General features: G+C 54.2%; 2 protein-coding genes and 1 non-coding gene across 9 annotated transcripts in view; 1 reads left to right on the plus strand and 2 right to left on the minus strand.

Moving 5' to 3' along the window:
* The window catches only part of Ralgds (ral guanine nucleotide dissociation stimulator), a 38,316-nt gene extending 36,886 nt beyond the window's left edge, over positions 1-1,430 (plus strand). For all 7 annotated transcript variants that reach the window (XM_005003938.4, XM_013153497.3, XM_063244124.1 and 4 more), the window contains exon 18: positions 457-1,430. In XM_005003938.4, the coding sequence (XP_005003995.1) occupies positions 457-635 (179 nt within the window). In that variant the 3' untranslated portion in view covers positions 636-1,430. The remainder of the gene's footprint in view (positions 1-456) is intronic.
* Positions 1,431-4,990: 3,560 nt separating this feature from the next.
* Cel (carboxyl ester lipase) lies at positions 4,991-10,906 on the minus strand. Its single transcript, XM_003470747.2, has 11 exons — positions 10,819-10,906; positions 8,971-9,121; positions 8,762-8,884; positions 8,327-8,524; positions 8,062-8,192; positions 7,813-7,920; positions 7,548-7,665; positions 6,810-6,996; positions 6,409-6,612; positions 5,712-5,909; positions 4,991-5,397 (listed from the first exon to the last, which is right to left on the minus strand). The coding sequence occupies exons 1-11, from the start codon at positions 10,891-10,893 to the stop codon at positions 5,085-5,087; spliced, it is 1,806 nt and encodes a 601-aa protein (XP_003470795.2). The 5' UTR covers positions 10,894-10,906; the 3' UTR covers positions 4,991-5,084.
* Positions 10,907-13,845: 2,939 nt separating this feature from the next.
* On the minus strand, positions 13,846-13,983 carry LOC111757111 (small nucleolar RNA SNORA2/SNORA34 family). Its single transcript, XR_002791494.1, has one exon. It is a non-coding gene; the product is annotated as a small nucleolar RNA SNORA2/SNORA34 family (small nucleolar RNA).
* Between the last annotated feature and the right edge of the window lie 6,653 nt (positions 13,984-20,636).

Consider the following 20,636-nt stretch of genomic DNA (forward strand, 5'->3'; position numbering starts at 1 on the left):
ACTTTGAAACAAGATAATAGGGAATTAACAGTGGCCACCACCCTCAAAAGGAGAGCCCCGTATATGCTAATTTACCTTCTGTTGTCTGAATAGATGATCAGACTCCCAGCTTTAGGCCTGCAAAGTCAGTGCAACACTAAACACTGCAAGCATGAAGTTTCATTTTACCTCATTGGCTAGCATCTCAGCCTGTGTTTCTCCAGATCAGCGGGCCGCTTACAGGGGTGGACCTTGGCTCTTGTCTCCCTAAGAAGAGTCTGAGCTTTATCAGCGCCTGTACAGTCTGCCCTTGGCAGGAGCTTTGGGAGGGGTCGCTGGCTGTCTGGAGCTGCTTGGAGGGCTCTTGGGCCAGTCCTGGTCCAGGCCTGTCCTCCTGGGGGACGCTCTCAAGTGGTGAGGGTATCCTGTGGGGGCCCCGGGAACACCCCTGACCCTCCTCTGTCCCTCTACCACCAGAGCTGAAGATCCCCGAAAATGCCAACGTGTTCTACGCCATGAACTCTGCTGCCAACTACGACTTCATCCTGAAGAAGCGGGCCTTCAGCAAGGGGGCAGCGAAGGTCAAGCATGGGGCCAGCTCCACCCTCCCTCGCATGAAACAGAAAGGACTCAAGATTGCCAAGGGCATCTTCTGAGGACCTCTCCTCAGGGTCTGGCTGGCCAGTGGCTCAGCGCTTACAGCCCAGAGTGACCAAGGCCAAGCAGGTACCTTCTGCCCACCTGCCAGCCCAGGCCACCTCCATCTCCAGTTTCACCTGAACCTCTCCTGCCGCCGGGATTGACACCTGTCATCTGACAGGCTGACCTGGCCTCCGTGGACCACTCGCTGCCTTAGGTGCCTTCTGCTCTCTGGAACCAGAGGCCTAGCTGACCTCGTCAAGGAGGACGGCCGGTGGGCGTGGTACCCAGGCCTGCCCCTGGGCGCCACCCTCCATCCACTTCCCTGACACCTTCCCAGGTGCGGGTCACTGCCATCTGTGCCCCTGGCACCCCAGGGCACCCACACAACCAGCGGGTCTGACCACTGCGGTTCTCTCCTCCTGCCCACGGGCACTGGGCTGCGACCTTCCCGGGGTCCCAGCCCCTCCTCTCACCACTCGGGCCTTTCTCAGGCTGCACCAAAGAGTCCATCATCGGGGCCGAGCAGAGAGAGAGGCTCTCACCGACTGTGCGCTTCTCCCCGTGAGCAAGGAAGCCCCGTGGGTGTCGCACCTCATGTCACTCCAAGTGCCATTCACTGCATCCGGGCTGGGCAAGGCCACACAAGATGGGGTCGAGGAAACCGAGGGGACCTGGGGGAGGCGGAGGGCAACTGAATATTTGTATAGAAAGAAAGAAAAAATGTTTACTGATTGGGGCGGGGCAATATTTATTTGTTGTAAATAGAAAATGCTAGACTTGAATATTATATTAAAACCTCGTTTCTACTATGGCCTGGTCAGCGTGGCTTTGGGCTTAGCTTTCCTGCAGTAGCATCAGTAACATGGTTTCATGCGGAAATGCAGACTCTCGTGGGATCCTGTTTACACTGGGAGGGCTGCACCTTCCGAGAGCTACCTCAACGAGGGAATCCTCCAGCCTGTGGGCGAGGTTACACCGGGTGGCGCGCTGAGCGGGTGCGCAGAGCTCCTGAGATGAAAGCCGACAGGTGCTCTGGAATTTGGGTATCTTTGCGACAGAAGGTAGCGGCGTAGGGAGCCCAGGCTGTTGTGGAAGCAGCCTCATAGGTGATCCTTGAGAACAGGCAATGCAGGCTGCAGGTGTCTTAAACCTCAGCAGACCGCTCAGCAAAGGGAGGCACTGCTAGAGCTCCACTGTTGAATCGCTGGGCGATAGAGCAGAAAATCCAGCGACCACAGCAGGCGCACAGCCTGTGCACGGAAGGGCTGTGGGAGCCTGCACCATGGGCCTCTCGCAGGTGGCAGAAGCCGGCGTTCAGGAGCCACGCTGTGATTTCCAAGCATCTGTACTGTAATTCTCAGCATTCAGTTCCCAAAAAGTTACAAAGCATGCAGAGGAAGTGGGCCAGACCCACAGGAACAAATAAATAGCAGAATTCGGCAGAAACTCTCCGAGGAAGCCCAGACCGTAGACTTACAGTCAACAACGGTGCGAAAGACATGTCTGACACACAGGAAACAACAGAGGCTAGCAGAGCTTAGGCCTTCCATCTCAGTAATTGCTGTGAGTATATATATGGGGTAAGCTCTCCAATTTAAAAGCCAAGATTTTTGAGGTGTGGTGGTACACGTCTGTAATCTTACCACTCTGGGAGGCTGAGGCAGGAAGATTGTAACTTGAGCAATTTAGCAAGACCCTGTCTCAAAAAACAAAGAAGTTGTAAGGATGTATCTTGGCGTGAAGGCCTTTGATGCAATCTCCAGTGCCAAAAGATTTTTAAAAGCATAAGGGGCCAGGGCTATAGCTCAGCAGTACAGTGCCTGCTTGGGAAGTACAAGGTCCTGAGTTCAATTCCTAGTAAAGAAAAAAAAGGATATGACTAACAAAATGTATTTAAAGAGAAAAGCTCCATGATCGTATTCAAAGAGATTCACTTTGAATACAAAGATACATTGCAAGGGCCGGGGACTTAGCTCAGTGGCGCACCTGCCTGGCAAGTGCAAGGTTATGAGTTTGAGCCCTGGTTCCCCCCCCCCCCCGCAAAAAAACAAAAGGCTAGCAAAAGACAAGCAAGGTCAGTGTATTTTGTTAGAAGTTAAATTCTTCAAGGAGATACAATGGTAAACAGGCACACCTATGATGCAAAAATCACCAACATCTAAGGGAGAAATGTATCATTGGAGACCTCCATACCTCACTTCCGATAATGGACACGTCAGATGTGGTTGGTAGTGCACACCCAGCCCTCAGGAGGCTGAGGCAGGAGGCAGGCATGTTTGAGGGCAGCCTGAACTGCATAGCAAGATCTTGCCTCACAGAAGATCTATGGGGACACAGAATGAGCAGTGCTGTAGAGTTAGACAAGGACACGCCTACAAGAACCTTCCACTCAACAGAGCCCAGAAGGAAGGAAATAATAGCAGAGCTGGAGGATAGAAATGCAGTGGAGAGAATCAGTCACCTCCGAAGCTGCCTCTGTGAAAGGTCCAACCACACAAAGGCTGAGAGAAGGACACAACCAGAATTTGAAATCGAAGTGGGAAATCACTTCTCCCTTCACAAGAGAAAAGATGGGCAAGTCAGGGATGCCAGCCACACGGTAAAATGTGGAATGAGCCTCAAGGAAGAGGGTCATCGTGCGTGTCATACAGTGGGCTAGTTACAGATGTTACGTTTCCTCTGACAAGCAACATCTCAGATTCCTAGAGACAGAAAGGAGGAAAGGGAATTTGTATTAAAGGACAGAGGTTCTCTTTGGGATAATGGAAAAGTCTTAAGAATAGTGGAGGGGCTGGGGATTTAGCTCAGCGGCATAAGCACTGCCTTGCAAGCAGGCGCTCGTGAGCTCAATCCCCAGTACCGATAAAAATGAAAAAGATTAGTGGAGATGGTTGCCTAAAGCCTGGATATGATTAACTTAGGTCTAAAAAATAGTTAAATTAGCATAAATGTGTTATTTGTTTTGGGGGATTTTGTTTTCTCTCCCTATCCCCTCACTCCCTCCCCCGATATCTGTGTGTGTGTGTGTGTGTGTGTGTGTGTGTGTGTGTGTGAGAGAGAGAGAGAGAGAGAGAGAGAGAGAGAGAGAGAGAGAGAGAGAGTGAGAGAGAGAGAGCGCGCCCCAGGGAGCTTGAACAAGCTAGGCAAGCTCTTTACCCTTGAGCTCTCTCTCCCCAAACTTTTTTCAGTTTTTATTTTGAAATAAAGGTCTCTTAAGTCCTTAAGTTGCTGTAGCTGAGCTCAAATCCCATGCATCCCAGAGGGCAGGGATTTTATGGTGCAGCACCATGCCCAGCTTCTAGTCCTTTTTTAAATTGTATTTTGAAGTGAGGTCTCACTGAATTTCCTGAACTGGCCCTGACCTTGCAGTAGCTTAGCTCAGCCTCTCCAGGGGCTGGGATCAGGGGCGTGTACTCATCTACATTATGTGTACTTTATTACAGTTTTTTAAAAATAACGTTTGCAACAAGCATGTCCTGACCCAAGGCAGCAGCTGCCTGCCACCACCTTGTGAGCAGAGGAGCCCTGCGCGCTCGGGTCTCTTGATTACCAATGAGGGACCTGAAGATTCCAAGTAATAGTTAGGGATTCGGCCCTAAGTAAGGAAAACTGCAGAGAGATGAGACACGCAGTGAGGAGAGGAGAAGGCCAGGAAAGAGCACCAGCTTCTCCGCCGTCTCTGTCCCTGTCCCTGTAGGAGCCGTGGCCTCCCTGTCCTTTAGATGGAGCCCTGTGGGAATCCCTGCTGGTGCCCTGTCCCTGAGGACCTGAGATACAGCCACTAAGGCTGCAGGGGCCTTGGCATAAGCGCCCTGCCTCGAGCTCATTTCCCTCTGCTTCACGTTCTATGGACTTCGTGACCAGGTCCCCGGAGGCCACTCTAGTACCTCTGAATAAGGCTCAGGGCTTCGGGGCTGCCAGGACCACAGCACGAATTCCTGCCAGCAGAAGACCCCGCCCTCCACGGCACTGGACCTGGCTCCTCCTCTACTCTAAGCTGAGGACAGGCTGAGGAGGCTGGAGACTGACCTAGGCCTCAGGCAGTATCAGGCCAAGCACCTGTCACTAGCACAGGTGATCTGTGGCTGTGGTGGCCAGTCAGTGGCATGGGTGTCACAGCAGGGCCACCGGGCCCTCTGCGATTGTGTCACAGAGTGAATGAGCCCTCTGCGATTGTGTCACAGGATGAATGAGTTTCTTCTAAACTGAAACCACTGTATTCAGCTTAACTGCCCTATTGGCCCTGCACCGTGGATAAAAGGGTTTCGGGCTGCACTGGGTGCTCTGTGCCTAGAAGGGTCACCATCCTTGGCCAGAAGGCCACAGCCTCCCCTACCCCTAGGCTCACTGAAGGATGACAGAGGCCAGATGAGAGAGATGGAGTTTTATTCAGGAGGTGCTCAGGAGAGGAGGTGGCCCTGGGGACCCAGGCTGGGGACCCCTTAGGGACAGATGCATAGACACTAGAAGCCAATGGCTGCAGGCATCTGAGGTGCCAGGGAATCGTCTGCAGGGGCCTCGGGGACAACTTCAGAGTCATCTGCGGGGGGCACAGGCACAGCTTCAGGGTCATATACAGGGGGCACAAGGATGGCCCCTTCAGCCACCGTGGGCAGCGCCTGGTAGGTCAGGGCCCAGAAGCGCAGAAACTGGGTCCTCAGGTGCTGCTTCATGGAGTTGCTGTTCAGATTCTTGTTGATCTCCAGGTAGTTGCCATTCTCCATGGTGTAGGGGTACCAGCGTGTGGGCACCGAAGAGAGGCCCGTGTTGGGGTCCCTGCACACAGTGAGAACTGGCTGGGTGGGGGCAGAGGGCCCTAGGAACCTGGGGACTTGCAGCCTGCTCTCTGCATGGCCATCAGACCTCTGAGCCGCCTGGGTCATCACCCAGCCCTAGCTGAGCAGCTCATGGTCTTGGGGCCCAGTCTGCGTCTCCGGCCCTCACAGACAGAGGCAGATGCTAAAGTCAGGGAGGCAAAGAACACACACTGCTGCCCCCGCTGGTACATGAAAACAGGGACCAGGACACAGGCCACCATGGTGGGGTCCTCCAACGTGCTGCCCTTGGCCCGGATTGAGTCCACTCCTTACCCACTTCTGGCAAAGTTGGTCCAGTAGGCAATCATGGCCTTGGACACAGTCCTGTCTTGAGCCCGGTAGCCCAGCGGGGTGGCGAAGGGCTTTCCGAAGATGTACTGCAGATCATCAGCGTGGTCGGCCCCCACCCACTTGGGATAGATGGGCATCCGGGAGGGCACAGAGAAGAGGTAGGCGTAGGTCCTGGCACTCCTGACAGGAGGAGACAGGGCCGGGGCTGGAGCTGACTCCCCCAAGGCTGCCCCGCCACAGATGGACCCGTAGGGAGGCTGGGGAGCAGGGAAAGGCCTGGGGGTCCCCACCAAGACTCACAGGGAAATGGGGCCTCCTACACCTGGAGCAGGAAAGCGGGTCAGGGTGGGGGGAGGGGGCGGCAAACCCCCCAGATGCTGTAATCTCACTCGTTTCCTGACCTCAGACATACAAACGCTGGTCCCCCTCTAGCCTCCCAGCTGCCAAGCGACCACGGGCAGGCACCTTCCTCCCGAGACTTGGTGTCCCTAAGCTCTCTGTCCTCCAGGTGCGTTTGCACGCCTCCTTTCCCTGGACAGGACAGGGGCCCTCATCTGCCTCCCTTCCTGCCTTGACCATGGGACGCTCAGGCTCCGTTCATTGCTTGGCCTGGCACAGCTGGCCAGTGCAGTGTCCAGGACACCGCCCCCAAGAAACCACCCTCTCCTCAGACCCTCACTTGGCATTGGCGCTGTGCTGAGCCAGGGCTGTCTCCGTGGGCATCAGAAAGAGGATGTCGGTCTCCAGGTCCACCACCGTCTTCTTCTTGGTCTCCTGGGACGGATCCTGAGCCCAAGACTCAGTGTAGATTTTAAAGGCGGCCCTGGCGCCATCCAGCCCCTTGCTGACAGTGAGCCCACTGACCAGCCAGTAGAAGTCCTCCCTGCAGGGACCAGGCAGGACTAGACTCTGCTCTAGAGCCAGCAGGAGGCCATGTGCATATCCGCCCCCAGCACAGCACCACCTGCCTGGACCTCCCTCCTCTCCCCATGTCTCCTGCCTTCAAGGCAGACTCCCCAGGCTGCTTCTTCCCAGCTGTGCCCCACAGGTGCTGCCCTTGAGTCCTGGGTCACTGCTTACGCTGTGACAGATTTGTGGGACTTGTCGATGGCCGGCATGTCAACAGTGGCAAAGAGGTGGCCATCCATGCTGTTGGTGCCCACTAGGTAGTCGATGTCAGCAGCGTTGGCAAACAGGTTGAGTGGTTCGTCGGGGATGAAGTCTCCGTCGATGACAGGGATAAAGCCCAGGTAGTGCACCACAGGGTCTGGGGGCAAGGGGGAGCAGGTTCCCACACCCGCAGCGCATCCTGCCTCCCCACGTATCTGGAGTTCATCTTCCTCCTTTGCTCCCCATGTAGTTTCTCAAGCCCAGCACGAGGACTCACAACCAGAGAGTCCTGCATGGGGTGGGACTGTCCCCCAGTGTGGGCTGTTGAGCTGTACTCTGCCCAATGCCAGTGCCCTCTTCCCCCCTGGGAACATTCTAAATGTGTCCAGATGGCACCTCATGGCCCCCTAGGAAAGCACACTGCTCTAGGGGCCAGTCTGTGCCCTGGCTTCAGCGTCATCTGCTCCCTCCCCTTCCTCTCCTCTCACTGAATTTAAGAGCTGGGAAGACCTGGCAGCCCCAGAGGTGGCTGATGGAGAAAGAGGGGCCCCTCTTTCAGGGCAAGGTCTCCTCTGGGAGCCAGCAGAGACTTGTGGGGGCCAGGGCCCTGGCAGCATGCTCCTCTCTTCTGTACGCGCTTGGCTCCCCCCAGCAGGAGCCCGCTCACTCCTGCACCCCTTAGGGCCCCACCTGAAAGCCCCTACTCACATTCCTGGGTCACCAAGGGCAATCTGTAAGCCAAGGTCAGGGACCGGGGGTCAGTAGCCTTCAGACAGCTGGCCATTGCGGCAGTGTCGTCCTCAGGGCAGCCCACCTTCTTGGCAATCTGGAGCAGGGGCAAAGGCAGCATGTTGGGTGAGGTCAGAGAGCTCAGGATGGCTCCCAGGTGAGGACAGAGGATGGGAACGAGAGAGCCCCACTGGGGTGTCCATCAGAAACCCCTCACCAACCACCCCTGGCCTCCCAGACTTACCTTTTGGGCCCAGAAGAGGGGGTTGTGCTGGATGGCCCAGGGGCTAAGCCCCACACCGCTCTGGCTGATAGCTCTCCTGATGAGGCCTTTGTTGTAGGGAGACAGGGTCTGTGACAGCCAGGAGCCTGTCACTTAGCCATTCCCAGGCTGAGCACACCCCAGCCCGTCCCCTGACCTGCTCTCCTGCCTCCCTCTTCCCCTGCTCTTCCCAAACTTTGGGGTCAAGGATCCCCTCTGGGGCACCCAGACCTGCAGAGAGACGCTGGCACCTCCAGCTGACTCCCCAAAGATGGTGATGTTGTCAGGGTCCCCCCCGAAGGCCGCGATGTTCCTCTTCACCCAGGCGATGGCCATGTGCTGATCCCGAAGGCCATAGTTCCCTGGAGGTAGAGTGGGGGGAGCTGTCATCCAGGCCCTGGAGGGGCTGCAGGGTGCTGGGCGTGACGACCTGTGGCCCCCGCACACCGTGGTGCCAATGACACTGGCTGTCCCCGCCCCAGAGCACCCAGCAGACCTGGAAGGTTGGCGTCCCCGGTGCTGAGGAAGCCCAGGGGGCCAACACGGTAGTTGAAGGTGACCACGATGACGTTGCCGCGGGTGGCGAGCTCCTCCCCGTCGTACAGGTAGTTGCTGAGGAAGTTGGCCCCTTGGGCAGCCCCCATGAGGAAGGCCCCACCGTAGATCCAGACCATCACGGGCAGATTCTCGGAGACTGAGGGGGGGAGCGGGACAGTGATGACTCCAGATGCCTGGCCCGTATCTCCCAGTCAGTCCTCCGTCGGTGCCCTGTGCAGTGGGCACCCTTCCCCCGCCAAGGGACAAATGGTAGAGCCCCCTACCCTGGCCTGTGAACCGATTGCAGGGATTTGCTGCTTGGCAGCCCCCTCCCAACACCCAGTGCAGGGCCACGGCTCTGGCCTGGGGATTCCTACTGGGTGCAGGGCCAGACCTTGCTTCCTGCCCTGGGGGACCCAGATGTTGAGGTAGAGGCAGTCTTCCTCCCCGTAGGTGCTGGACTGTGTGATAGTGGCTTGTAGGCATCGCTTCTTGTAGTCTGTGGCCTGCAGGGTCCCTGAGGGGAGCAGGAGCAGATAGTGTGAGGGTGCAGCTGCCCTCACCACCCACCGAGGGGCACCCAGCAGCCCTGTGTGTCCTCACCTTGCCAGCCAGGGTGACGCTCTGGGTTCTCCAGGGTCTTGGCAGTAGCAAAGGGTATGCCCTTGAAGATGTCCACGGAGTCACCACCCAAGAGGCTGAGTCTCTTGTTGACACCTTCCACAAATCCTCCTTCTGTGTACACGACGCCCAGCTTTGGGGAGACATGGCAGGGTCAGGCAGCCGTGTCCTGGGCAGCCTGAATCCTGAGTGGTGACCGGAGCAGGTCCAGGATGCCCGGGTCCTTTCGGGCCCTTTCAGAGGAGGAGACAAGGCCAGCTGGCCGAGTGTCCAGGGTGGCAGAGGGGCCGCCTCTCTGGGCCCACACCCCACCCACGGGTGTCAGGCTCTGTGGGACTAGGGTGCTGTACCACCCATGTTCCCATGCAGCTCAGCTGTAGCTCGGGCTCCAGCTATGGTTGCCTACCTCCCACACAGAGCCTCAGTTTCCCCATGTGTAAGGTGGGACCCAGCAGGGTCTCCCAGAGTCTACAAAATGTTTCCTCCACAGCTATGTGCTGCCCGAGGAGCAGCCCTTCCGCCTCCTCCTTCTCTTCTTCCCTCACCCCCTCCTGCTGCCTGGCTCTCACCTGTGCCGGGCCCTAGTTTGGGAAAAGCAGGGTGGCCTGCACTCCTGGACCCAGCCATGCCCCAGCAGCCCTCTAAGACCAGGCTGATGGACCTCTGTCACCTGGGAGGGACAGTAGGATAGGTGGGAACTGGAGAGAAAGGAGCCAGAGAAAACTGCCAGGTGCCTTGGGCAACACCGACTTCCAGGCTTCCTTGTTCCTGTCCCCAGGGCCACTGGGAAGGGGCAGAGAGCCAGGTCAGTGCCTGAAGGACTGGGAGGGGATCTCCAAGAAGCGGCTGTGTGGTGGAGATTGAGCTGAGGGCCTCAGGGTGGGGGCCAAGGAATTTATACCAAAAAGCTCCCCAGGAAAGAGTTATACCTCCCGCCACCACAGAAGCCCAGGACTGGTGGCCTCACATCCAGAGGCAGAAAGGGGTGGGGAGCAGGGCCTGGCCGGAAGTGGGGTCCCAGACCCCATGAGGGCAAGTGGAGGGGTAAAGAGAGATCAGGCCAAGAGCAGCCCAGTGAGGGACTGCGGACCCCAAGTGCTTCCAGGCAGGCTCGGGGCGCAGAGCTGTGCTTTTTCCTGCCACTCGCTGGGATTCTGGAGATCTGTGGTTCGTTCCTCACCCTAAGGCACCTGCATGGCAGCCTCCTCACCCCAACCCAGAGCGGAGCCCTGCATGCAGAAGTTGGGGTTCATTCCCTCTAGGGAGACTGTGGAATGGAGGCTGCAGCAGGAGCCAGACCAGCAGTGGATTAGACCAGATGTGGGCTTCCAATTTGGGAACAGAAGTGCCACCCTGTGATATTAAGCAAATAGCTGTCCTTCCTGGATGCACACTTTCTTCTGTAAAACGGGGACAAGTCGAGATTGTCAGGAGGCCTTAGGTAGCCTCTCCGGACATGGCAAAGAAATTTCAAGAGGACCTGGGCACGTTTGGATCCCAGACCAGCAGCAGACTTGTTAGTGTAACTGCTCAGTGTCACGCAGGTGCTATCAGTACCACAAATTGCTTTCTCTGGCTCTGAATTCAAATCCAGCTGGGAGCTGTTTGGGCCTCACATGGACAGCAGGAGCTGGGCAGGGCCTGTGCAGCTCAGTGCCCAGGGCGTGCATGGGCTCGCTCTGGGGTCCAGCTCAGCTCCCTCTCTCTGCTGTGATACACTGTCCCCGCTCCTCTAGTCCCTGGCCCCGCAGTTCCCAGATCTGTTTTAATGGACACTGTGAGAGGGCCAGGCCTGGCTACAGCCTCAGGACTCTGCAGGGCTCCTCTTACCTTGGCGGCACCGGCCACTGCCAAGCAGCAGGCCAGGCCCACGATGGCCAGCAGCACTCGCCCCATTCTGAGCATCACCTCTGCTGGCCTTCCCCCATGCCTCAGGTATTTATGGAGCAGGGGCCAAGGTCACGACCATGCACAAGCACAAGCTCAAACACTGCTGGGAACAGGTGAGAGGCCAGGCCCCTTTCCCAGGGAGGGCTGCTCCCAGGCCACAGGGCACCTGTGTAGGTTACCGCCCACCTGGGAGCAGAGGCAGGTGGCATGGACATGACCAGTTATGGGGTGTCCTGTGTCTGGTTCAGAAGCCAGGGCTGGAGGCCACCTCCAAAATCCAAGCCAGCCTTGTCCCTGAGGCCTCACCACCCCCTAGGGCAGCACGGGGAGCCGATGGGGCCAAGCGTGTGACTCAGGGCAGATGGCTGCCCGCTCCTGGGCTGTGGCACAGGGCTGACTCCTCATCCCAGAGCTCTGACCTCAGCCTGGTGGGCACTGTGTGCTGGGAGCAGCATGGGCCAGGAGAGGGGACAAGAGGCTCCGGTGGGTGTGGAGCAGGCAAGGGGCTGTGGCCCAGCCTGGAAGCTGGCGCTGAGGAGAGCCCGGAGCAAGGAGCCGGGGGCACAGCAGGCCGAGGTAGGGGATGGGCACAGAGGTGAGGGGCGGCGTGAAGCCAGCACTGTGGAGGCCGCCTGGTGCTCTGGTCACAGTGTCACTCAGAAAGCCCCAAAAGGTCATCCAGTGAGAATCCACCATGAGCCAAGTATAAGTATCAAGTGTGCTCCTTTTGGGAGCTGGTGGACTAGAGGGTCACCTCTCTGCAGACACCCCAGGTCCTCAGCTGCACAGCCTCCTTTAGTGGTAGGGACAGTGGTCGGCCAGAGGCCACCCAGGCCCAAGGCCCCTCAGGTTGGGCCCCACAAGCCTCTGCACCATCAGGCACCAGAGCCTCCAGCATGGCCACGGCGCCCTGTGCCACCCTGCAGGCCCCACCCAGATTCAGGGCTTCACCCTGCACAAGGGCGGCCAGGCTCGGGGGACAGCTGGGGAGGTGGGGGGAGGGTGACAGAGAAAGGCAAAAAGAGACCCTGCTTTTCAGGATCATTGGCCTTTTAATGTGTCATCCTGAAAAGAAGAAGTCTTTTCAGATGCTGTGGTTTTCCTGTAGAGGCCTCCTCTTCCTTGGCTACACTAACTTCTAAGTATTTAATCTTTCGTGGTGCTATTGCCAATAGTATTTTTCTCTCATTTCTGCCTCTGTGGGTTCATTTCCAATGGATGGAACGCTACAGAGTGCTGTGTGCTGAATACTTTGTGCCCTGGTACATTCTAAATTGGATCATTCCTCTGCTGCTCCAAGAGCCTCTTCGTGGATTTGAGGGCTCTTCGATGAAGATTGTGTCAGCTGCCAGTCACAGGGCTTGGCTTCAGCCTTCTTACTCCTTTTCTGGGCTGACTGCTTTTTCTAATGTTTCCCATACAGCGTTGAAGAGGACCAGTGAGAGTGGACATACTTGTCTTGTTTCTGATTTTAGAGGGAAAGCTTTTAGTTATTCCCCATTGCATAGGATGTTGACAATAGGTTTCTCATAAAAGGGTTTTATGATTGAGATATCACCCACCTCCACTAAATTCCTTTTTTTTTTTTTTTTTTAATCACAAAAGGATGGTGAGTTATTTCTTTGTTTGGCACGGGGGATTGAACTCAAGGCCTCATGTTTGCCAGGCAGGCCGCTGAGCTAAACCCTGAGTGGTGGATTTTGTCAAGTGTGTTTTCTTCATCTGTTGAGATGATCATGTGATTTTCTCTTTGCTTCTGCTTATGTCATATAGTCCATTTATCACTTCAGTTAGGTTGAACCATCCTTGCATACCTGGGACGAAGCCTTCGTGGTCACAATATCTGGTCTTTTTGATGATTTGTTGCATTCTGTTTGCTGGTATCTTTTTTTTTTAAGAATCATTTTATTTTTTTATTTTATTATATTTTATTTTGGAATCAAGGTAATGAAAGCTTGTAGGAATGACCTTGAGAGTATTCCTTCCCTTTCAATTTCATTCAAAAACTGGGGGGGCACCTGCCTGACAAGTGCAAGGTTCTGAATTCAATTTCCGGTACCAAAAAAAAAAAAAAGAAAGAAAGAAAAAAAGAAAGAAGGAAAGAAAAAGAAAAAGAAAACTTCCAGGAGAACTGGTGTTAGAATCCTTGACGCTTTGTAGAATTCAGCAGCAAACCTGTCCAGACCTGGACTCTTTTTGGTAGGTTACTGATTACCACTTCAATTTCATTGTTGATATTTAATTAGCCGGGAATTTTAAGTCTTTTTTATTCAGTTTTAGTAATCCACATGCCTCTGGGAATCTATCTGCATCTTTTGAATCCTCTGGTTTATTGGTGGAGGTTTGCGGTTGCAGTGAATCATTTTTGGGTTTATTTACTTATTTATTTATTTTGGCTATGTCCACTGTGATTTCACCTTTTTCATTCCCAGTTGCATGGATTTGACTCTTTTCACTATTTTTTAAAACTTATTTCATTTTTATTTTAAAGGGAGTAAAATTAAACACAACAAAATAGGATATAAGAAAGCAATGTAAGAAATATAAATTTCAACGCTAGACAACCTGAAATCTTCATATTGTCTATCATATTCACTGTCTATCATATTGTCTCTTGTTTTCTTCCAAATAGTTGTCCATGTCTTCACATACCGAGAATTCATACAAAACAACGTAGTATAAAACTAATCCGAACAGAATGAGGAAGGCGTTTTAGGTCTTCAAAACCAGACAATCAGGAAGTCACTAATGGCTGTCGTACAATCCCTCATTCTCTTCAAAATAGCTGTCCATACTTTCATGTAGATTGAAGCTCAACAAAACAAAACAGGCGGTGGGGAGGGGCTGCTTGGTTTTCCAGCGTGCCAGGTCCCAGCATGGCTCGGGTACTAGTAAATGCCAGTGGCTCCTGTCCTGGGCCGCCGCCTGCCACACTCACAGCTGCTCCCGAGGGTGGGGGTTGCTTCAAGCTGTTTCTTTCTAATGAATTGACCATTTCACTGCCTAAGTTCTGAAATGGCCAACAGACCATAGAAAGACATTTCTTTAATGATGCTGCTTAAAACCAGCAGCATCAGGAAGCTGCTGGCCTTGATTCAGGGCCAATTCTGTCCTATAAAAAAAAATTTTTTTTTGGTTACATCAGATAAACTTTTGTCTACCTTATTTTGTTTGTTTTGCTTTGTTTTGTTTTTTTTGTGAAAAAGCAACTCTTAAAATCCTTAATTCTTTGTTTTGTTTTTTATGTCAGTCTCACGGAAGTCTGCTCTGATTTTTCTAACACTCTTCCTTGTACAGCCTTTGGGTTTGTCACTCTGGTGTTTTTAGGACCCTGCAGTGCATCCCTCGCTTATGGATGTGGAGTCCTCCTGCTGTTGCCACATGAGCATTCACAGCTATAAACTGCTCTCTTGGGACTGCTTTCTCCGTGTCCCTTAAGTTCTGCTGTGTGCACGGGCACTGTCATTTAGTCTTAGACACTGTCTCATTTCTTCCTCTATTTCCTCTGCAACCCTTGTTTATTAAGAGTGTGTTGTTGGCTGGGGATTTAGCTCAGTGGCATAAGCGCCTGCCTGGCAAGTACAAGGTTCTGAGTTTGATCCTCGTTCCAAAAAAAAGTGTATTTGCATAATTTCCATGTTTTCTTTTGATGCTGATTCCTCACTGCATCACACTATGGTCTGATAAGATGTATGGCATAATTTCAACTCTTTTAGATTCATTTATAATGTAAAAGCATTTTATTAGCTGGTACATGAGCTATTTGGGAGAAAGTGCCATGTCCAGCTGAGAAGAATATGTATCCTGTAGTAGTTGGGTGGGAAGCTATGCAGATATCTATTAGATCTATTCGTTCGGAGGTTTTGCTCAAACCTGGCATTTCTTTGTTTTTGTGTTTGTTTGTCTAGATGATCTGTGTGTTTCAGTGGGGTGTTGAGGCCCCTTCCTATAATTGTCATTGTGTTTATCTGAACCCTTACGTCCAGTAGCACTTGTCATAGGAAGTTAGGTGCACTGTTGTCCAGTGTATAGACACTAATCTTGTTAGCCCCCTCTTTGGGGCAGTTTAATTGATTAAGGTGACGTTCTTTGTCCCTTTCAGTCAGTTATGGCTTGGAGTAGACTTTGTCTAAATTTAAAATAGCTACACAGGCTTTTTTTCGAGGTTCTATGATGTGGAATATTGTTTTCCATCTTTAATTTCTGGTCTATGAGTTCCTTTTTGGGTTATATGTGTTCCATGTGAATTTTGTTTCTTGGCCCGTTCTGCCAGTCTGTCTTTTGATTGGAGAAATGAGACCACTCACACTGAGAGGTGTTCCCAGGAGGTTCTGACCTACTCCTGCCTCCTTCCCCTGCTGCTGATTGTGTTCCCTTTTACCTAACTGCTTGCCCGCTTTGACATGCTGATTCTCATAGACTTGTTAGTTGTCAGCTTTTATACCAACTCTTTCTAGGGTATTCTTGAGAATGTTGCGAGCGCTGGTTTGGTGGTCTTGAATTTCTTTAGGTGCTCTTGATCATGAAAGTATTTTATTTCTCTGTCAATTTTGAAATGATTCTGCAAGAAATATCAGCCTGGTTGGAAATTATTTTCTTTTAGGGCTTGAAACATTTCACTCCAAGCTTTCTTTGCCTTTAAGGTTTGTGTGGCAGACACTGCTATAATTCTGGAGTTTCCCTTCCTAAGTGATGCTTGCTCTTCTCCAAGAGCTTTCTGGATTCTGTTCTTGTGTGAACACCTGAGATTCGGACCGTGACGTATTATACCGAGGTTTTCTGGTTGTGGCATTGGGGTTGTATATACCTCACTTTTCTGTGTGTTAAATTCCTTGATCTTATTTGGAAAGTTTTTGTCTATTATTTCCAAAAACAGTTTTATTTCCCTTTTAATGTCATTTGCGTTCTTGCCTTGTTTTGAAAATATTTCTAGTCAGTCTTCCCTCAGTCTTCATCTAGGAGCTGCTGGGTCCATTTTCCAGGGTCTCTGGTTGTTTTGCTGGTCTGTGTCATTAACTGGCAGTGGCGCCAGTGCTGTCTCTGGTCCTGTCCTCACTGGTCCCATAGCATTTTTAGTCTCCGGACTTTCTCTTCGAAGCCGCTGTATGGACTCGTTGTCTTCTGTCCTGGTCAGGCATGGTCGGGGGCTCCTGTTCTTTAGTCTTTTCCCAGCGTCTTCTATAGGCTGATGGTTTTCTTTAGTTTAGTGCTTCTTACATCTGCTGTGACCCTGTCGAATGCCTCACCGAACCTCGGCTGCTGTCCTTGGGAATGATTTTGGTTCCTTCTCCTGTGAGGGCCGCTGGAGCTGGGGAGGTGTCCTGTTGGCTTCTGTGCCTGTGTTTCCGTTGCTGTGTGTCTGTCTCATGTTGAGCCTTGGAGGCTCATTGTAGGAAAAATGAAGGTTGACAAGTTCTAAGCACTAATGCAATGTGTATCTACTTTTAAAATGTTTACTTTAGGCTCTGTGTGTGTGTGTGTGGTGTGTGTGTGTTACCAGGAATGGAACCCTGGATTTTCGTACTGACATCCATTCCCAGCCCTCTTGAGGGGGATTTGTTAGTTTGTTTTGTGATAGTATTGTACTAACACACTGAATTCTCCTGCTGCTCTCAAACATGGTACCTTCCTGCATCGGCCTTCCAGAGTGCTGACACCGTAGGTGTGCACAGCCATGCCTGGGTCTCACTGACTTTCCCAACAGGCCTCTGATTTGTAATTCTCCTTCCTCGGCCTCCAAGGGGCTAGGATTATACCCTCTCCTCTATGTTATATGAATTTTTATACAATTTTTAAAATTATCATTTGCCATGGACGCTTCAGGACACAAGTCGGTAACTGTCTTCCCACAGCTTTGGAGAAAAGGCTCAGCCTGTGCTGTGTCAGGAGGTCTCTGATTGCCAAGTAAGAACATGCGGATTCCAAGCCATAGTTAGGGATTCAGCCCTAAGTAAGGAAAACTGCAGAGAGATGAGACACACATGAGGAGAGAAAGCCTGAGGAAGACGCCAGCCTGGGAACCAGCAGGACTCTGCTGTCTCCATCCCTGTCCCTCAGAGGAGCTGTGATCTCCCTGTCCCTTAGATGGAGCCCTGCAGGAACCCTTGCAGCCTGCCCAGCCTCAGACCACTCCCCCTGCTGGTTCCCTGTCCTTGCGGACCTGAGATGCAGCTGCTAAGGCTGCAGTGGGCCAGGGCAAAAGTGTTCTGCCTCTAGAGCCGGGCTCTTGCTTCCCTTGATCCTTCTACCCACGAGCCCACCCACGGTGCCCCAGCTGGCCTTGCCACTCCACCAGAGGCCTGGTGGCCATGCATCCCGCTAAGACCTCTGGGTGAGGCTGAGGGGGGTCATCGGGATCAGAGCGCTGATTCCTGTCAGCAAAGACGCTGGCCCCAGTTGCTCCCGACAGGGCTCTAGGCCCTCTTCCCTACAATGAGGACAGTGTCATGTACCTGCTGGCGTCTGAGGACCGGCCAGGAGGATGGGGTGACGTGGACCGAGAGCCTGTTGCTGTTAAGAATTACCTATGGCCTCTCCTTCCCATAGCCCTGTCATGGAGCCAGGACAGAGGGCAGTGCAGAGTTGGGTTTTATTTAGGGAGAGTTGGAGAGAGGACTGCACCTAGGGAACCAACACCATGGCCATGTGGGACCAGAAACGAGCACTAGAAACCAAAGGCTGCAGTCATCTGAGATGCTCAGGAGTCATCTGCAGGGGACATGAGGGCAGCTTCAGAGTCACCCACAGGGAGCACCATCAGTCCTCATGGGCAGTGCCCAGGAGGCTAGGGTCCTCAGGGGCTGCTTCATGGAGTCACTGCCCATCGTACTGGTGACGTCCAGGTAGTTGCCATCCTCCATGGTGTAGGGTACCAGTGTGCGGGCACCACAGAGTGGCCCACGGTCGGGACCCTGCAGAGTGAGGGGTGCTAAGGCTTGAGGATGTTAAGTATCCTGTCCAACATCTCCCTGCTGTCATACGAGGGAAGTGGACTAGAACCCAGGGGCTGCAGGGCCTGGGTGGAGGGGCCACTGTGCCTGCTGCCCTGGCCCCCAGGCTTGTGTCCACGCCTTACCCACTTCTGGCAAAGTTGGTCCAGTGGGTGATCATGGCCTTGGACACAGTCCTGTCTGGGGCAGAGAGGTAGAAAAGGGTTTACGTGGACAGAGGTGAGCTCTGCAGCGTGGTTACACCCAGCTGTGCGGGGAGCCAGGCTCCCAAGAGGACACAGAGAAGAGGCAGGCGGAGGTCCTGGCACTCCTGATGGGAGGAGACATGGGCGGGGCTGGAGCTGACTCCCCAAGAGGCTGCCCAGCCACAGATGGGCTCTCAGGGAAGCTGGGGAGCAGGGAGAGGCCTGGCAGTCCCCACCAAGACTCACAGGGAAACGGGGCCTCCTACACCCGGGGAGAGGAAAGCGTGGCGGGGGGGGGGGGGGCAACCCCCAAGATGCTGTAATCTCACTCGTTTCCTGACCTCAGAGAATAAAACTCTCCCAGCTGCCAAGCGACCACGGCTCGGAACAGGGGCAGGCACCTTCCTCCCGAGACTTGGTGTCCCTAAGCTCTCTGTCCTCCAGGTGCGTTTGCACGCCTCCTTTCCCTGGACAGGACGGGGGCCCTCATCTGCCTCCCTTCCTGCCTTGACCATGGGACGCTCAGGCTCCGTTCATTGCTTGGCCTGCCACAGCTGGCCAGTGCAGTGTCCAGGACACCGCCCCCAAGAAATCACCCTCTCCCCAGACCCTCACTTGGCATTGGCGCTGTGCTGGGCATCAGAAAGAGGATGTCAGTTTCCAGGTCCACCACCGTCTTCTTCTTGGTCTCCTGGGACGAATCCTGAGCCCAAGAGCGGGACAGTGATGACCCCAGTGCCTGGCCCGTATCTCCCACTCAATCCTCCGTCGGTGCCCTGTGCAGTGGGCACCCTTCCCCTGCCAAGGGACAAATGGTGGAGCCCCCTACCCTGGCCTGTGAACCAATTGCAGGGATTTTCTGCTTGGCAGCCCCCTCCCATCACCCAGTGCAGGGCCACGGCTCTGGCCTGGGGGTTCCCACTGGGTGCAGGGCCAGACCTTACTTTCTGCCCTGTGGGACCCAGATATGGAGGTAGAGGCAGTCTTGGTCCTCATGAGAGCTGTCATAGGTGGTAGTGTCTTGTGGGCATTCCTCCTTGAAGTCTGTGGCCTACAGGATCCTGGCAGGGAGCAAGAACAGATGGCATGAGGGTTCAGCTTCCCTCACCACCCACCGAGGGGCACCCAGCAGCCCTGTGTGTCCTCACCTTACCAGCCAGGGTGATGCTCTGGGTTCTCCAGGGTCTTGGTGGTAGTGAAGGGAATGCCCTTGAAGATGTCCACAGAGTTGTCACCTAGAAAACTGAGCCTCTTATTGACATCTTCCATGAATCCTCCTTCCATGTACACGACACCCAGCTGCAGGGAGACATGGCAGGGTCAGGGGGCCTTGTCCAGGGTGGCCTGAATCCTGAGTGGTGGCCAGAGCAGGCTCCAGGGTGCCGAGGCCCTCCCAGAGACAGTGTCAGAGGGGGAGACAAGGCCAGCTGGCCACTTGTCCAGGGTGGGGGGGGGCTGGCTTCCTGGGCCCACACCCCACCCCTGATTCCTGGTCATTGCATCCCATGCTAGTGTCTTGCTTCCTGGTTCTAGAGGAAGCTGGGCCAACCCATGTTCTCAGTAAGCAAAGTGGAGGCCTCTGCCCAGCTGGGGCTGGTGGGGCTTGGCCCCCAACTCTACCATCTCCACGTGGATGCTGGCGATAGAGAGAAATGGCAAATGTGCATGTAGGCTGAAATCGATGGTGCAGCCTCCGGACCTCAGCCCTCAGAGCAGCCCTGCACACAGAGGGTGGGGCTCCCTCTCTCTAAGAGGATCATGGGAAGGAGGCTGCAGCAGGAACCAGGCCCGGTCTTGTCCTTAGCAGGTCTCAGGTCCCAGTTTGGGAAGGGAAGTGGCTGCTCTGTGATGCTGGGCAAATTGCTTCTCTGCCTTGGGCATCTGCTTCCTTCTGTAAAATGGGAACAAGTTGAGATCCTCGAGGCTTCGTAGAAAAATCCATCAGACATGGCGAGAAGGACATCTTGGGTTCCAGCACACTTGGCATTTCACTCAGGGCAGATATTTTTGTGTGACTGTTCCACATATTGCATGGGAGGTGTGAATCCTACACACTTCTTTCGTTGACTCTGAATTCAAATCCAGCTGGAAGCTATCTGGGCCTCACATGAATGGCAGGAGCCGGGCAGGGCCTGTGCAGCTCAGTGCCCAGGGTGTACATGGGCTCGCTTTGAGGTCCAGCTCCCTGCCTCTGCTGTGATGCACTGTCCTCCCTCCTCCGGGCCCTGGCCCCTAGTTCCTAGATCTGTTTCAGTGGACACAGTGAGAGGGCCAGGCCTGGCCACAGCCCTGGGCCTCTGCAGGGCTCCTCTTACCTTGGCGGCACCGGCCACTGCCAAGCAGCAGGCCAGGCCCACGATGGCCAGCAGCACTCGCCCCATTCTGAACATCACCTCTGCTGGCCTTCCCCCATGCCCCGGGTATTTATGGAGCAGGGGGCCAAAGTCTCACCCATGCACAGGCACAAGCTCAGCATCAAACACTGCTGGGAACAGGTGAGAGGCCAGGCCCTTTTCCCAGGAACGGGCTGCTCCCAGGGCCACAGGGCACCTGTGCAGGTTACCACCCACCTGGGAGCAGGGGCAGGTGGCATGGGACGTGGCTGGGTACGGGGTGTCCTGTG

Source organism: Cavia porcellus, unplaced genomic scaffold, assembly GCF_034190915.1.
Source record: "Cavia porcellus strain 051 isolate PalLab524CR breed Dunkin Hartley unplaced genomic scaffold, mCavPor4.1 scaffold_49, whole genome shotgun sequence".
Taxonomy (NCBI): Eukaryota; Metazoa; Chordata; class Mammalia; order Rodentia; family Caviidae; genus Cavia; species Cavia porcellus.

Excerpts from the sequence above, each read along its gene's own strand:
- Cel (XM_003470747.2), bottom strand. The coding sequence starts at position 10,893 with ATGCTCAGAATGGGGCGAGTGCTGCTGGCCATCGTGGGCCTGGCCTGC. Across the intron at positions 6,613-6,809 it reads TCCCACAAATCTGTCACAGC|GGAGGACTTCTACTGGCTGG; the intron begins GTAAGCAGTGAC and ends TGGTCCCTGCAG. Across the intron at positions 5,398-5,711 it reads ACCAACTTTGCCAGAAGTGG|GGACCCCAACACGGGCCTCT; the intron begins GTAAGGAGTGGA and ends CACTGTGTGCAG.